The sequence below is a fragment of the Squalius cephalus genome (assembly GCF_949319135.1).
Source record: "Squalius cephalus genome assembly, chromosome: 11".
In the NCBI taxonomy this organism is placed as follows: Eukaryota; Metazoa; Chordata; class Actinopteri; order Cypriniformes; family Leuciscidae; genus Squalius; species Squalius cephalus.
The window spans coordinates 9,558,870-9,578,333 of NC_137132.1; the positions used below are offsets into that span (position 1 = coordinate 9,558,870).

General features: G+C 35.8%; 1 protein-coding gene across 1 annotated transcript in view; it reads right to left on the bottom strand.

Annotated features, from left to right (window-relative positions):
• The window catches only part of gab2 (GRB2-associated binding protein 2), a 68,381-nt gene that overhangs the window by 23,511 nt on the left and 25,406 nt on the right, over positions 1–19,464 (bottom strand). The window contains exon 2 of the mRNA XM_079885381.1: positions 13,587–13,890. Coding sequence (XP_079741507.1) covers positions 13,587–13,890 — 304 coding nt within the window. The remainder of the gene's footprint in view (positions 1–13,586; positions 13,891–19,464) is intronic.

Below are 19,464 nucleotides of genomic sequence, written 5' to 3' on the forward strand. Positions count from 1 at the left end.
GTTCTTGCTGAAGCTCGAACATGCTGCGTAACATGAGAATGAACCTCATTGGTTCTTGCTGAAGCTCAAACGTGCTGCGTAACACGAGAATGAACCTCATTGGTTCTTGCTGAAGCTCAAACGTGCTGCGTAACACGAGAATGAACCTCATTGGTTCTTTAGAAGCTCAAACGTGCTGCGTAACACGAGAATGAACTTCATTGGTTCTTGCTGAAGCTCGAACATGCTGCGTAACATGAGAATGAACCTCATTGGTTCTTGCTGAAGCTCAAACGTGCTGCGTAACACGAGAATGAACCTCATTGGTTCTTGCTGAAGCTCAAACGTGCTGCGTAACACGAGAATGAACCTCATTGGTTCTTTAGAAGCTCAAACGTGCTGCGTAACACGAGAATGAACCTCATTGGTTCTTGCTAAAGCTCAAACGTGCTGCGTAACACGAGAATGAACTTCATTGGTTCTTGCTGAAGCTCGAACATGCTGCGTAACATGAGAATGAACATCATTGGTTCTTTAGAAGCTCAAACGTGCTGCGTAACACGAGAATGAACCTCATTGGTTCTTGCTGAAGCTCAAACGTGCTGCGTAACACGAGAATGAACCTCATTGGTTCTTGCTAAAGCTCAAACGTGCTGCGTAACACGAGAATGAACCTCATTGGTTCTTGCTAAAGCTCAAACGTGCTGCGTAACACGAGAATGAACCTCATTGGTTCTTGCTGAAGCTCAAACGTGCTGCGTAACACGAGAATGAACCTCATTGGTTCTTTCTGAAGCTCAAATGTGCTGCGTAACACGAGAATGAACCTCACTGGTTCTTGCTAAAGCTCAAACGTGCTGCGTAACACGAGAATGAACCTCATTGGTTCTTGCTGAAGCTCAAACGTGCTGCGTAACACGAGAATGAACCTCATTGGTTCTTGCTGAAGCTCAAATGTGTTGTGTAACACGAGAATGAACCTCATTGGTTCTTGCTGAAGCTCAAACGTGCTGCGTAACACGAGAATGGACCTCATTGGTTCTTTAGAAGCTCAAACGTGCTGCGTAACACGAGAATGAACCTCATTGGTTCTTGCTAAAGCTCAAACGTGCTGCGTAACACGAGAATGAACCTCATTGGTTCTTGCTGAAGCACAAACGTGTTGCGTAACACGAGAATGAACCTCATTGGTTCTCGCACTTCAAGCAAGCATGATTAAGCTTCTGTTTACCACAACTGATGTGTGAGTTGATGAATGTTTTTATGTGAAAAAAAAAGCCTAAATTCAATCTGTTCATCATATAAAGCAATTGAGTCGAATTTGGATTAAACCGCTCAATTCATATGGGTTAGTTTTACAATCTGTTTATTAACGTTTTGAAGCGTCAGAGTGATAGTTGCGTAGCTGTCAATGGAGGGTCAGAAATCTCTCATTAAAAAGATCTTCATTTGTGTTCTGAAGATGAACGAAAGTCTTACGGTTTTGGAATGACACGAGGGTGAGTAATTAATGACAGAATTTTCATTTTTTGGGGTGAACTAACCCTTTAATACGTTATTTTATTTTATTTTTATTTCTTTTACCACTTCTATTGGATAGAGAAAGTTAAACTGAGATTTGACATTATTGGGTAGTCCATTATTGAGGATCAGTGCACAATATAGCTGGGAATGAACCCAAATCTCCCTCTTGAGAACCACAGCTTATGTGTCTGAATCATGTTCACTAATAGCTAGGCCATTACTTTTAACTTAAAGAGGAAGTCACCTGTTGATAAACATACATTTTGATGTAGGATTTTGCTGTTTTCTCATCTATTCAGCCTTCTGTAAGAGGCCAGGTGTCTCTTTCGTGGAGAAGCGAATAGCTAGAGCTTGGTGACGTAAATGACACAATGATTGATCGAGGCTCTCTGCTCTTTCCATTTTCATTTTGACTCACTTTTCATCCACTCCCGGTGGCCAAGACAGATTTACATAAAGATCTACGAGCACACCACACACAGAGCAAAATTACACCCCTCTTTTCATTCGTCAGTGACATAAATGCGATAACGGTGCTATTTTTTGAGCGGATGATCTCATCGGGCATTAACGTCCAAAGGTAATATTCCTGAAAAGGTGGACTCTAGTCAAGGCTCTACGAAGACTTTACAAAGTTGAAAAATATCCCAATTGCTTTGTCTAAAATTGCATAATCTCTGAGTGCATACCTCACGACCGCTAAAAAAGTATACTATATAGTATGAATGTATGTATGTAATCCGGATGTACTGCATCAGTCATGTTGTCATTATCTTGTGACCTACGTTGTCAGTTGTGTTCCTTCACTGCCATTCACAGCTCCTCTTCTGTGGCCTCGTGGGATAGTAAAGTGTCCAGTGGATGTGCACCTCATAAGCTTGTAGTATAGTAGGCCATCTGGGTACTTTTCGCCTACTGTTTTATGAATACTCTGAATCAAAACAGACTATTTTCTCATACTGATTTCGCCTACTGTATATACAGTGCTATGCATACGTTTAGACACCCATGCTAAAGTTGACTAAAAAGAGGAATAAAAAATCATCTTTTGGAAATTGAACTTAATGCCTTAATTTAAAAAATTAGGAAAAATCCAACCTTTAAGGACACCGATTTTCTTTGTGAATGAATAATGTATCGTAAATAAATAAATGTTCTTCCTTAAAATACAGGGTGCATAAGTTTGGACACCCCTATGTTAAATTCCCATAGAGGCAGGCAGATTTTTATTTTTAAGTATTTTTTTTTTATTTTTTTTTTAGGATAATATGCATCCTGATAAAGTTCCCTTGGCCTTTGGAATTAAAATAGCCCCACATCATCACATAGCCTTCACCATACCTAGAGATTGGCATGGGGTACTTTCCATAAGATCATCTCTCAATGCAAATCAAACTAGCTATTAGGCTAACTGAAATAAAACCATGCCAATCTCTAGGTATGGTGAAGGCTATGTGATGATGTGGGGCTATTTTAATTCCAAAGGCCAAGGGAACTTTATCAGGATGCATAGTATCCTAAAAAAAAAAAAAAAAAAACAACTTAAAATCTGCCTGCCACTATGGGAATTTAACATAGGGGTGTCCAAACTTATGCACCCTGTATTTTAAGGAAGAACATTTATTTATTTACGATACATTATTCATTCACAAAGAAAATTGGTGTCCTTAAAGGTTGGATTTTTCCTAATGTTTTAAATTAAGGCATTAAGTTCAGTTTCCAAAAGATGATTTTTTATTCCTCTTTTTAGTCAACTTTAGTATGGGTGTCTAAACTTATGCATAGCACTGTAGTAGGGCTGTAATTTGGATGCAGCAAATGACTGTCATATAACGGTGATTTTTCAACTCTGGCTTTTATGCTTATAAAATTGTGACTTACAATTATTCTGTACTATAACATGGCCAACTGTGGCCATAAAAAGCTATTAAACATGAAGTGTGCATTTTTTCGATGTGAATACTTTCTCCTACCTCATCTTAATATGCAGAATCATCTATAAATAGGGCCCTATGAAAACCATATTTTCCCCCAATTTTTTTCCCCCTCAAAATCTGTTTCCACCAACCCCATATTTAACAGATTCTGGATTTAAAGATTAAATTATACATATATAAAAAGCATGTCTAAGTAGAATAATGAAACATTTAATTTAACAACAATTTATTAATAGTTTATAAAAATAACATTTTAGGGCCCCATAAAATCCGTTTTCCGTTTTTTTTTTTTTTTTCTTGATTCCATTTGAATTATTTCATTAAATGTTAATAATCAAAAAGCATGTCTAGTCAATTGAATTCATAAAACTTTAATAATTTAATTATGTATTAACATTTTTACAAAAATAGGGCCCTATGAAATGTTTTAATTTTACAGAAATTCTGTGTTGTCTGCCTTAATTGTCCTGGATTTATGATTTAACACAAAATTATCAAAAATAATCCAATTAAGGCATAAAACATTAACAATTTAATTAAACTTTCAAAATGTAATCAAATTAAAATATAATTAATTGTATATTTTTGGCAAACAAAGTGCTGCACAAAATTGTTAAAAAGAAAAGAAAAAAAATAATGTGTGATATTCCTTAAAAACTTTAAGGAATACTTTATTATATAGTTATTGTTATTAGAATTATTTGTTAAAAAGGATTACAATCAAATTTATATATTTGTTAATCATTTTATTTGATTAATTACAACCTGAGGCATGAAAACCCGGCCCGCAATCCAAAGGTTTATCGGGTCCCATCAGGCTTGGATCGGGTAACACACTTCAAGTATGCTGCTATGGCGATGAGCATGGGGATTCTGGGATGCTGAGCAGCAGTCCCCGGCAGAGCACTGAGTGGCATCAGCAATCTGACCCCAAAGCAGCATGGCGTCTCGTTATTTCAACAAAAATCGATAGGATTGAAGGGCATTTTGTGTGTGTATTTGGGAGGGGCCATCCTCATGCTGCACTGGGCTGGGTTGCCCTTGTCTAACCTTGGTGTTTGTCCCATGAGCAGCTTGCCATCCCATCCCCATGCACTCCAACCAAACCCTGACAGACAGATCAGAGCATCGATAACAGCCTTCTGCTGCCACACCATCCCCCACTGGAGCACACAACCTTACACACACACACAAACTCAAAAGAGCCTGTAAATGCATAACCACACACATACTGTAAAATGTATTTGAAAACACTAATGCGGTAACAAATATGCTCACAAGTAGGTATCTTATATATTAAATGTTATATCTTGGTCTAAATAATCGTTTTTTGTTGTTTTTTTCGTTTTTTTTCCATACAATGAAAGTCAATGGGGTCCAATGTTTGGACCCCATTGACTTTTACTGTATAGACAAAAACGGAAACATTCTTCAAAATATTGTCTTCAGAATAAAAAAAGCCATACAGGTTTAGAACGTCATGCGGGTGAGTAAATCATGACAGAGTTTTCATTTTTTTGGGTGAACTATCCCTTTAAGTAAAAAGTGGCACATCTTACCCCACTCCTCCAACTGTCATAACGCCCAACCCTACACACACGCATGCTTGTTCAGAAACGCATGAACAAAGAGACATACTATTCTTTGCGTCAGCACAGGGAGGATATGGCTCTACATTAGTCAGAAGCTCTTCGGTAAACACATACTGAGAAAATGAAACCTGGAGGCAGACACTCGGGCAGACAGATAAGTCACGTCACACTTAAGCGCTGAATCATTGTTTTGACTATCCAGAGGGCACAGCACTGCAGTCTTCAACTTCAACCATCAGTGTCTGCTTGAAAAATAACTTCTGCTAGGCAAAATAACTTACTACCTTACTCATCCAGGGAATCCCCAAAGCTTCCCAATGGGCAGGGATTGAAATGTTACTGTTGTTCTTTTTTCCCCTTTGATTTAATGCTAGAATTAAAACTCCTATGAATAAAGGGGGGAAAACTGTTTTTGTTTTTGTATGTTTAATCACCTCTCCATGTCACCCCAGACTATCAACTAGTTTTTGTTTATGTTCAAGTTGTGATATATCTTGATAAAACGCAACAGGGACAGACATAACAATACTTTAAACAACAAAAGTGGCCTTTTAACATATTTGAACGTGTGTATGAAACAAAAAGTAAAAAGAAAGTTATGCAAGATGCCTGAAGGCACATTCCTGAAGCATGCCATTATTCATCTGTAAGATCTAGGGATGCATCGATACCGATACCGTATACCATATTGTATTGGGCCTGATACTGTGCTTATGTACTCGCACTCATTAAAATGCTATGATAACAACAACCGATAGCACACAGCATGTACAGTACAGTGCTTGTGACAAAGAAACACAACAACAGAGGAAACAGAGATCAGAATGGATGTTTCAGAGAAGGATATCTATGAAGTAGGGAAGACAAGAAGTTTGCTGTGCGCAAACAAACGAACTTGAAATGATGAATTCACACAAAATGATGTAAAAAACTACCGTCTTTACGAGTATCTTAGTAAACATAGTTGGTTATGTCTTAAGTGAACATAAACAGTTGTGAAATAAAATGCATGTGTATCAGTATATTGGATCCATGTATTTGTTCTTAAAGGGACAGCAGCCTAATATTCCTGCTGCTGTGTTTTTAATGTTAATCAAACAACAAAGGACAAAGAAATCAGTCACTGCTCTTGACTGAATGACTTTTGAAACTTTAATAAAAATGTATATACAAGACTATGCAGTTATTTTACATTTGATTAGTTTATTCAAATGATGTACCTGAAAACAACTGTTAGACCTACCCGAAAACCTGAAAAGCACAGTTTATTTTATTTGTATCTTTGTTTTATTGAGCCCTGCTGAAGCAGCTCTAAATATGTGCTGTGCTATTAAATGAAAGATAAAATAAGACAGAGCAATAGAATGAAAAGTGAAAGTAACAGAAGCTTGAACAATACATTTTAACAGGCATAATTAATCAAGAAAATAACTGAAGGAAATATTTGTTTGCTAAACAAATTAAACCAATGAATTTGAATCATATTTTTTTGGTTTCTCTATACCCAATATATTTAAAAATTACAAATGCAATGAAAATACAGGTATCGGTATCGGCCTAGTTCTGGAAAAGGGGGTATCGGTGTATCCCTATGTAGCATTAAAGTCAAATGCCGTTCACAACCAGCTGTACTAGCATAATCTGATGTGTTTATGGATGAAACAGGTTATTTAAAGGGAAAAAAATGGGACTTAATTTTATACATTGGGAATTGATTAGATCGTGAAATGTGGGCGTTACAGATCGGTGTGGTTGAAAAATAGAGAAAGCAAATATTTTGGTCACAGAAGTGCGAGAAAAATATTTTTTTTAATTAATTACTTCAGTCAACTGTTGAACGCACTTTCACAAGACGATCAAGGTTACATTTGACGTAAATGTAAGTGTGTTGTATCATACAACGCACTTACATTTACGTCAAATGTAACCTTGATCGTCTTGTGAAAGTGCGTTCAACTTGTATGTATTGTGAAGCTTATGTGAGAAGTGATGCGGAAACACTGTGGATCGTCACTTCTCGCACAAGCATAACAATGCATAAACTCGACCCTCTCATAACCGTGCATATGACAGTTGGCCAGTAGTGATGGTTTCTAGTTAAAGAATAAAAGTTTACTATTTTTTCTTAGATGCATCTTTTGTTTCCCTTCAGTAGACATTGGCCTTCATTCAATAATAATTGCATGGATTATTTCACATTTGTACACACAGAAGAACTTCTCATGAAAAATCTCTGCCTAATTCACAACACACACATACGCACATGAATTTATTCTTAATCTCGTTCTAATGTGAGTGAATTTGGAGTGCACAAGGTAAGTCATTTGCAAAAAACATGTCCAAACCATCTCCATATAAGAACCACAAATGCCAATAAAGGACCATTTGAAGATCTTACAATACATCTGGGACGGCATGAGGGTGAGTGGGTGGACTAACGCTTTAACGCCATTCCCAAAACCAGAGCCATGACAAGATAAAATGGAGGTTGTTTAAAAATTCCAACATTTTTCCTTCACTGTTATAATCAAAGATCAAATCAATGAAGTCTATTTAAAAATTCCACCAATGTCTGCTGTACCACCTACACCATTCATAGTTGGCATGGATGAGACTGGTAAGAACAAGTTCAAAGATCTCCCGCTGTTGAGCTACTACAGAGATCCTCAGAGATCAGCTGGGACACTTACAGTAGAGTGCTGATGAGATTATGTTTTTTTGTAGGTCAACCCATAAGTCAGCATCACCCCGGGTTCCCTCAACAAAAAGACAATAAAAAAATGTCCATTGGCTTTTGGATTATTGCAGAAAATCAAACCTAAACGTTTGATTCTTACATGTTTTGTTCATCATGATAATATTCACGAATGAACACGACTTTTATGAATTATGAAGCCTAAATACATCCACCAGAAGTAAAAAGCTGAATGTACCGTAGATTATAAACTAACTAAAGCATGACTTCAACGTCACCACCATTAAGATTCAAACAACTCTTTTAGTCTTTATTTAATAAACATTTTCCCTGAAAGTTTGAGTTATAATAGTTTGCAAAAGCATGATTGTAAACACAATGAGGCTGTAAAAGCGGACTATAACTTTAACTGTTTAATGTAGTTTAATGTCCCAGACAACCTCTGTGCTAGTCCCATTTAACCACTTGTCAAGACAAGTAAAAGCTTTAGGGGGTATGTGTTTTATGTCAGAATAAAACATGAAAATATCGTTATCTTGTGTTCTCCAAAGACCTTATTTCAGGCATTTAACCAAAAACCCGCTCAAAAAGCCTATTGATTTAAATACAATGGAACGGAAGAGCTAAAATGCTATCGTTTCTGGGTTTTGGCCTACAAAAATACATCTTCCCTGCAGAACTCTATATAAACAGAAGACCAACATACAACTGAAAATCAGTGAGTGCTGGAGTGACATGAGGAGAACAGATGTCCATTCTCTCCAGTGGCCAGACACTTAACCGACACCAATCAATCTGTTGGACGGACACAGAGGGGTGAGGATATTGAAAAAAGACTTTTACAATGTGAATATGTATTGTAGATGGATTTATGATATGAAATAAGAAACTCACTCAAGCTTTATGTGTACATTCTTTGCATGCACTGTATAATGTTTCTCTAAAGATGTCTAGCTATATGTTTTATATCCCTCCCACTGCCTCCCCACTGCAAGGGAGGCAGTGCCTCCATAAAAAATTGGTACACAAGTACACAAGACCCCTCCAATATTATGAAAAATGGCATTAAAAAGGTCTAAGGTGTGCCGTGGGTTTGGTTTGATGGTGGTAATAGAGAATGAATGGGTAAAAGTCATGTGATAGGAGGCAATGCCTCTATCATGCTATGATTGGCACACCTCTTGTTTTTCTTGGTGTTCTGCATCCTTACATTCGTCAAATAATAGAGTTAATGGGAAGACTAATTAAAAAGTAGGTAAAAAAAATAACCCACTTAGATATCACCGCTTTATGTAACGTCAAAATCAAACCTGATATGACTGAAAACAGAATCTGAGGGGTTTTTTAGTGAGAAATCAGTGAAATTAAAGGTGCATCTCCTTGTGTGTCTCTGACCATCATGACACCTGCAGTGTTTACTGAGCTTTGACGACTGATCATCTTAAAATAAGTTGACTATTAAAAAATGGCAGCAGAACATCAGTTCATGAATAAACTAGATGTAATCATAAATTTGTAACTGCATTCTTATAGGTATTATTTTGTAATAAATGTAAAAATGCTTAAAACTCAAGGAGAAATACTGGTTTTAATAAATACAATTCTGATTACATTGTTATGGTAAAGATACAACATTACTTACAACTAGCAAAAAAATACAGTAAGTTTATTTTGTATGTTTACAAAAACAAATAAATGCTGTCCTTTTGAAATAGAAATCATTTATAACATTGTAAATGTCTTTACTGTCACTTTTGATCAATTTAATGAATCCTTGTTGAATCAAATAAAGATAGATCTACTGTAGATAAGTTGACCTCTGTACTACTGAAAGCCACAGTTTCATTTGATTTCCATTTTATCTAGTCATGGCTGTCAAGTGACATTTCAGTCATGTGATATGAAATTAGCTACGCTTAATACACATTTCAACGATCAGCCACACACATACAGTCTATTTGCACTTGACACATCCCCTTGAAGCACCACACGAGCAAGACAAGTCCCCAAAGCCCCGGCAAACAGACACAATGCGCTGCGGGCCGACTATCAATGCTAACTTGCTCTGAGGCAAACTGGGCTCTCCCATTTTTCATGCTCACAGCGCAGCTGACAACTTGATACTTGCTTGGGGAAAAGAGAGGTCGAGCGCAGCCTTTATCCGGGGAGGGGAGGAGAGCCGCTCTGATCTATAGTGCAGTTGCGGTGTGTGTTTTATTCTCTAAGAGACTGTGGCTGCATCTCATAAAAAATGGTTCTGTTTCAAATCAGCCTTTACCATTTGCCAGAAGAGGGAAGTGGATGTGAGCACATCACTGGACACAGTGTGTGTGTGTGTGTGTGTGTGTGTGTGTGTGTAAGAGCACAGAAGGTCATGAGGCGGCTGGAGTTTTCACCCATAGATCTATGGACAAAAATGTGTGTGTTTGTAAAACTCGGTGTTAATGGGTGTTATGTGACAAAGGTCATTCTAAAAGAAACCCAGCAACATTTTGCTGTTTCATCATGAAATCAAAATTGACCCCATTTACTTTGTTAGCGCACATTACTAGTCTTGTGGTGAACAATTAATCCGTGCAAGTTAATACACAGAAAAAATGCGCTATAGTAAAACCCCGCCCTCTATTCAATATTCCGTTTCAATTGAAAATACATCACAACACTGTAAAGTTGTTGTTGTAAAGTAAAGTCGGTTGCAACTTCCAGTTCACAGGGACTTTCAATGATTTTATACTATTTTTATATTAGTACTAGTATTTTTTTTTTCTTGTCATTTTAATGTTTTTTATCTTTATATCTAATTATTTTATCTTTATTCTCTCTATATTTTTAGATTTCCATTTCTTCAAAAAAACAAAACAAAAAAAAAAAACTCGAAAGTATATAATTATATATATATATATATATGTGTGTGTGTGTGTGTGTGTGTGTGTGTGACCCTGGACCACAAAACCAATCTTATGGGTAATTTTTTTTTTTTTTAATTGAGATTTATACATCATCTGAAAGCTGAATACATAATCTTTCCATTGATGTATGGTTTGTTAGGATAGGACAATATTTGGTCGAGATACAACTATTTGAAAATCTGGAATCTGAGGGTACAGAAAAATCGAAATATTGAGAAAATCGCCTTTAAAGTTGTCCATTTCTATTGGCGATAGTGCTGCATCCATTCACAAAAATAAATGTTTTATATATTTAAGGTGGGAAATTTACAAAATATCTTCATGGAACATGATCTTTACTTAATATCCTAATGATTTTTGGCATAAAAGAAAAATCTATAATTTTGACCCATACAATGTTTTGTTGTCTATTGCCACAAATATACCCGTGCAACATAAGACTGGTTTTGTGATCCATATATTTTTTTTTTTTACATGTATAAAAGTAAATACAATGTAAAACTATTACAATATATTAAAATATACAAATAATCATTATTATTTTCTTTTACCAAAAGTGTGAGGGTGTATTTGATTTCGTGTGACCCACAAGTCAAGTGCTGCTGGCTGGCCTGTTGAAAAGGGTCAGATAAGGTTCTCATGCTTCGGACGGTGACTGCCAAAAACCATGCATGACTTTCTCATTACCAAGACCGTCGACCTCGATTGCTCATCGAGTGAAAATGTACACACCTCAGTGGGTGGAAACTGATCTTTTTAACAAGAAAACATGGAGCAAATAATACAATGACATCTAGGACACTGGCTGCAGTTAATGCACACCCCCTAAAGACCATGTATCAACCATCAGACATGAAGAATACAAATCGTGTGAAATTAATTCAAGGGAGAATCTGTTTTAAAACACAATGCAGAGAGAGAACAGGCTGTTCTATCAGAGAAACTGCCCTAGATAATAAAGATGACATATAATTTAAGTCATAATTGTGTATATTCCCACACCTTTTTACTTCTGGATTTCCACTAAATTACACATTCAGTTTCACATCAGAAATACACAAGGCTTTCTGAGAAAGAACCTATTAAAGGAAGCATTCACCCAGATATAAATATTAACATCTATAAATATTGACATCTCGTCATAACTGGATGAGAAACTGACCTCATCACTGACTTCAAACCCGGTGAGTATATGATGACCAGATATTCATTTTTAGGGTGAACTATTCCTTTAATTGTGCAAAGAGTAGCAAAAGAATGGAAAGCATGATTTAACTATCTTGGGGAAAACAGGATAGTTACAAAACTATATGCACTGCACTGAATCAATAAGAAATCTATACTTTACATTACATCCATGATGGAAACGACTGAGCTGGTGAACAAAAGAGAGAAAAACACCATATTCCTGTATGAATGGAGTTCTCAGTTATGTTTACATTTATTCATTTTGTAGACGTCATCCAAAGTGACTATTAAGATTTGTCCGAATGTGCATTCCCTGGAAACTGAAAAATCTTCCGGTGTATTAAACAATGTTTTGTTTATTACTACATCGTTCAACTTCTTTATTTTTTATTATTCATTAATATATTATTTTATGAATATATATTTTTTTAAGAATTGTCCCGCCTACAATTCTGTATTTTATTTTAATAGAAAGATTTTAATAGAAATATTTACAATATTTCAATAGAAAGTGATATATAAACTACACAAGAACTGACTGTAATACACAAGCAAATTAAAAATATTTTGTTAAATTCCTTATTTAAAGTCTTCTGTCATCTATCTATCTATCTATCTATCTATCTATCTATCTATGCATCCATCCATCCATCCATCCATCTATCCATCTATCTATCTATCTATCTATCTATCTATCTATCTATCTATCTATGCATCCATCCATCCATCCATCCATCCATCCATCCATCCATCCATCCATCTATCTATCTATCTATGCATCCATCCATCCATCCATCCATCCATCCATCCATCCATCTATCTATCTATGCATCCATCCATCCATCCATCCATTCATCCATCCATCCATCTATCTATGCATCCATCCATCCATTCATCCATCCATCCATGTATCTATGCATCCATCCATCCATCCATCCATCCATCCATCCATCCATCCATCCATCCATCCATCCATCCATCCATCCATCCATCTATCTATCTATCTATCTATCTATCTATCTATCTATCTATCTATCTATCTATCTATCTATCTATCTATCTGTCTGTCTGTCTGTCTATCTATCTATCTATCTATCTATCTAACAAAAAAAACAAATTCCTCTTTACAATAAAAACAATCATCATTTAACTGTCTCTAGAATATAGATACATATATGTGTGTGTGTGTATATATATATATATATATATACACACACATACATACTGTATAGTTTAGAATTTACAGTTCTGTCTTTTATTGTAAATTAAAGGTGTAATCCACTGACTGTAATCCACAAGCAGCCGGATCACAAACACAAAGTCCTCTTTATGTCAAAAACAACTGTCTCTAGAATAAACACCAGCGCTGTTCCTGCGTTGATGGGCAGCGTTCACTCCCTTTTCTTTAACAAAACAAAAGGAGAAAAAAAAATCAATAAACCTTTCAGACACTGCATCCATTTGGCAGGGCTGGTCCATCCCGACTTTCTCAAATGACAGAGAAAAGAGGTGGTGGTGGGTGGGAAAAGGAAAGCAATAAGAAATGGTATCAGGTTACTTGTGATCGTATTCTATCTGTCGTATCATCAGCTCAGAGGGGAAAGAAAAATAGCACATTGCTCCAGATGAGAGCACTGTTACTGTAAAACCACATAGATAATGGCATGAATATACTACGGTAACATTGCCTATAGGTGAACATGGATACATGAGCTGTATTGATCAGAGTCAACCCCAAAGTGATTCAAAATGATTCTCCTACCGTGATGATTGTCCTCTGACTGGTTGAATCCGCACAGTTGGCAGATCGAGCGAACCCAGCGGGTCATCTCCTCCTCCGTTTCTGCCACCAGGTAGAAGGTTCTCTCGGCCGTCTTGATGTCGAACACAAAGCTGTCCTGGAACTCTTTGCGTTTGAAGGTGAGTCCCGCGTCCACCTGCTCACAGCAGTGCAGGTCGATGATGCGAATGGGCTTTTTGGCATGGTCACTCTTGTAGTACTCCAGAACATCCGGGTCTCCGCTCATGCGCCCGCTCCGCAGGATAAACCAACGCTTCTTCCAGGCCTGGAGAGACAACAAGAACAATGATGCAGGATTTAATCATGTTTGTGGTTAACCAACTATTCAAATTTAAACAGTAATTAAAACACTAAAAACAGACATATTGTGAAATGTCATTACAGTTTAAACTGTTTTCTATTTGAATATTTTTTTTAAATGTCATTTATTCCTTTGCTGAAGAATTTTCAGCATCATTACTCCAGTCTTCAGTGTCACATGATCCTTCAGAAATCATTCTAATATGCTGATTTGCTGCTCAAGAAATATTTATTATTATATCAATGTTGAAAACAGCTGTGCTGCTTCATATTTTTGTGGAGAACTTGATACATTATAACTGTCTTTACCCCCACATCTGATCAAATTAAAGCATCCTTGCTGAATAAAATTATTCATTTCTTACTTAACCCAAACTTTAGTGTATACCATTCTAATTAATTATAATAATATGTATAATAATTGTATTAAATAACAGTTTACAAAAATACAGTTTTAAATTATAAGTCTACATTATATACAACAACAGTTAAAAAAAATTATGATTTATTATTATTTATTATTATTATTATTATATATATATATTTTTTTATTTATTATTATTTATATATTTTTTAGGGTGTTAAGTTTCTGTATTCTATATGTGTAGAGGGATTTTGTTTGTTCTTGTTTCATGTTCAAAATTGAATAAAGAGATTTGGGAAAAAAAAAAAAAAATTATGATTTTAAAACAATGTTTTAAAAAACAGCTTAAAGTATTGTTTCAATTTCATAAGAGTGAGTGAATTCATTTGAATTATTCCTGTGAATAACAAAATTGTGGCATAAAAATCAGAGCTAAAGATATAGGCACTGTATTTCACTTTTAGTGACAAAATTCTTACGGGTATCTACTTTTATTATTTTGTTTTATCATGTTCTTTTTCCATTATAGTACATTGCAATTTCTTGTCTCATAGTACTGTTAATTTCAGTAATAATACAGAAATATTGAACTACTGTTCAAAATATGAAGCTGAAGTGAATTCAGTTAAAGTCTTCAGTTTGAGCTTATAGTTGTCACTGATCAAAACCAAGATTGGGCTGTAAGTGTGTTTCAGTGTGTGTGTGTGTGTGTGTGTGTGTGTGTGTGTGTGTGTGTGTGTGTGTGTGTGTGTGTGTGTGTGTGTGAGTGGCTTATTTGAGACAGGTGCTACTCCCACACAGTTTCCTGCTCAGATCGAGCTTTGAGGGGGAGACAAACACACACTCACACGTTGTGTTTTCATGTTTTATGCTGACTTTCCATAGACATAATGGTTTTTATACTGTACAAACTGTATATTCTATCCCTTTAGACTAACACTACCCTTAAGCCTACCCATCACAGAAAACTGTCTTCATTTTTACATTTACAAAAAACATCACTTAGTATGATTTATAAGCTGTTTTCTCATGTGAACCAAAACATTTCCCCACAAGGACAAGGATTTCGGATCTTTACGGGGACATTTTGTCCCGATAACGTAGGGTGTACCTGATACACACACACACACACTGCATAACCTCCATTATGACACCAGTTATAATGGCATGCACACTCCTGCGACTGAGTCTACTGTTTGATGATCCATGAAATATTACGTGCCGCACATGCACACAAAAACTTTCTCAGCAAATACAAATACAAGGATTGCTACTCATACAAACACAGGTGCTTCATTTGTAGTAGTAGGGGATTTCCCTAATTTAAATGTAAATGGACTCTTCTGCTGTAACTGCGTAAAATAGAAAAACATTGTAGGTCTAAAGATTTATTGAGGAATAAAATATAAATATATAAATATATAATATACACACATAAGCTTATACTACAGTTGCCACACCTCAAGATAATGTTCAGATGTTGTATTTCAAGACATTTGTCAGGTTTTTGACTTTGAAACGCTCGTGTGTAGGCCTAAGTTCTTACGCATCTCATCCGACGCCTCCGTTGCTGATTCCAGAACATTTTAGAGCTAGTAACAGAGGCTTGAGCCACTGATAGCAGACTAATGCAGTTATTAATGCAGTTCAAGGGAGTTATATATATATATATATATGAAACTGTATGTTTATCTGCTTCAAGAACAGCGCCGTTGTTACCTTGCTATAAAAAATGTCATGTAGCTTTTATGTTGCTAAACAATTTTACTGAAAAAATCACCAGATCAGCGCTGACAACTTGTTTCTGTGTGAGTGTGTGTCCGTAGTACTGTATGTGTGTGTTTGAGTGGGAGAGAGAGCGGGAGCTGATGTAGGCTTAAAGGCATTTGAAACAAACTGCAATCATTTGGCGAAGTGACTTGGACATGTGTATGTATGTATTCATGTATTTCTCTGAAAATAATCGTTCGTCAACCAATCAGATTTAAGCATTCAACAGCCCCCTAGTATAAATGATAATATTGTAAAACTGTATATTAAATAATTATGTTATTTTTGTAAACTATTCCTTTAAATGCCTACTGTAGATAGATAGATAGATAGATAGATAGATAGATAGATAGATAGATAGATAGATAGATAGATAGATAGATAGATAGATAGATAGATAGATAGATAGATAGATAGATAGATAGATAGATAGATAGATAGATAGATAGATAGATAGATAGATGGATGTTGTGCACTGTAGAGAGTTATTTTGGCACTGACAGAACCAAGTACAGAAAGAAACAGCCGGATAATGGAAAGAGGTTCTGTGGACCAATGCCAGAAATTTTCTTCCGCCCCATATCACTCACTCACTGTCTCTTTCACTCTCTCTCTCTCTCTCTCTCTCTCTCTCTCTCTCTCTCAGTGGGTCTTGCTGACACACAGGATCCCACAGGCTCTCTTTCTTCCATCAACACACACACAAACACACACACACACACACACACACACACACACACACACACAGAGAGAGAGCCACCTCCGCCACCAAACCAGGGAACCAAGGACACTGTTTCCACTAACCACTACACCCCCGCTCTTCCCGGTCCTGCATCCAGCCTCACTGTCCGACAGGAAGCGGAAAATGGATCCCACTACACATCCTGTGTTTTCTCAAGCCTGCTGTTGACCTACCCTTCACATCACTCCTCTCACTCCATTCGGCCTGTCGCTCACAGAACAGAACACTTGGCGCACCGCTTACTGCATACTACCTAGTACACTAGCACACTGGCTAGTATTTGTTTTTTTGAAATAGCATGTGGAAAAGTGTGCAATATGCAATGGTCGAACCATTAAAAAAGTTATGAAAAATAGGAATTCTAGTTGGTCATCCAACAGAAAATGCCTTAAACACTGAAAAGAGTTGTTCTCCTTGATATTTTGCAGAAACATTGATACTTTTTTCAGGATTCTTTGATGGGTAGAATGTTCAAAAGAACAGCATTTATTTGAAATGGAAATCTTTTGTCACATTATAAATGTCTTTAGTGTCACTTTTAATCAGATCAATGTAAATTAATGCAAAAATAAAAAAAGTGTTCCACTGAATTTTTTTTTATTATTATTGTAAATTGTAATTTCTTAAATGTAAATCATGTTTAGCGAGTGCCAAAAATGGGTTGCGAACACCATTAAAAAAATGGTAACATTTGTCATTGTTACATTACATACTGTAGTAATAACTATATATTAAGCATAATTACATGCAACTAACCCTAAACCAAACAAAACCCTAATCCTAAACCTATAATAAGTATATTATTCAGTACTTAAATGTATAATTACAATGTAAAAGACACCTCAAAAAAAAAAAAAAAAAAATGAGGAAAACTAGGATTTTAGTTGGTTGTCCAACAGACAAATTGCATACTGTGTACGGTGAACACACTGTATACTACAGAAATAGTAGTTTTATAGCATACTACAATATGAGCATTATAACATCACTGCCTGCCACTCATTTTCTGCTGTATCCTCTGAATATGACCGCTATCAGATCACTCAGAAGTGAGGATGTGCTGACAGGAAATTAACACTGCCTCCAGATTTAGATGCAGTTTAGTTGTAAATATCTGAGAACTGAAGTACTTTCTGCTCTCATGTGATTTCGGAAAACAAGATTTACTTATTACTTTACACTTGTATGCATGCTTGCTAATTTTCTGTTTGACGATCCATGAAATTTTATGAGACACACATGCACACTTCCTCAGCAAATATACACAAGGGTTTCCACTCATGTATAAACACACAGGTGCTTCATGCCTAGTAGTTGGGAATTTCCCTGTTTTGAATGTAAATTGATTCTTCTGCTGTAACCACATGCTACAGAAATATAACACAATGATGAAGTTCACAATGGACATTTTCATCAACCACCCTAGGGATTCATTTTGCAACAATGGCTGTATAACTGCATAAGTCTGACATAAATGGCGACTTACCAAATAAATGGAAACAATGGAAATCAAATATCGATTTGAAATTATTTTAGTATGTGAGAAGAGTGTTAAAACTATAAGACAAAAGCCTTCAAAAGACATCACAATACAGGTTTAATGGTTCAAATAATAATTACTGTGTTCGTCAGATATGCAATGTTGCAATTCTGTGAAAACACTTCTTAAAGTGAAATGATTTCTGTAAATCCAGAGGTCAAATGCTGTGTGAGTCTCAGTTTTCCATGTAGTTTTAGCCACATGACTATGACTGGTCTGTGTGTCGATTTCAACAAAACTAGAAATCTTATATAAGCAGTACGTACTGTATATAAGCAAAAGAGTTTTTTTAGCAAGGAATATGTAAAAGATGGAAAAACAAGAGTTTGGGAGAATCAATAAATTATGAATGCTTTACTGCCATTGAGTGAATAATGTAGTTATGTAATCAATAAAAAAGTAACTGTAGTCTGCGTACGAGTACTTTAAAATGTAATCTAATATATTTAATTTTTGAGATATTGGGAATAGATCACATTATTTTCTGATACTGTGATATTCTTTAAAATATATATTTTTTATATACTGTATATAGCATTTTACTCCAGGTGCAACAAATTTGTCATGGTATAATTATTTTAAATTGCAATTAATATTTAAATATTACAGAACATAGTGACAGCATGCAGACGTCTTGCGACCATTGGTATGTCTTCAGAAAAATTAAATATAGGTCACCAGTTGTAATGTAATTGTAATTTTTATGATACAATTATGTAGCTTTTTTTGGTCAGAGAGCACCTTTTAATTGTATGTGGAAAAATGCAGCTAGGACATTCCTCAAATTTTATCCTTTTGTGTTTCACAGATAAAAAGGTCAAACGAGTTTGGAACGAATGGAATGAGGATGAGTAAATGACGACAGAAGAGAAACGATCTTCACTGGGATAGTGTTGTTTACTGTATCCGCAGAATAACAAGTTTCACTTACACTTCAATCAGTCATTTGTATGGATTGGCTAAAATCAATTTTAGTCGGATTTTCTAGAAATGCCTCAGCTCGGTTAATCTTTCTTAAATAATGACAGTTTAACTGGACTTGGTAGATTAGTGATGGGCTTTTGTTGTTGTTCGAACACATCCGTAGTAGATCCTTGTTTGTGGTTTTTGGTGTGGCAGCTTT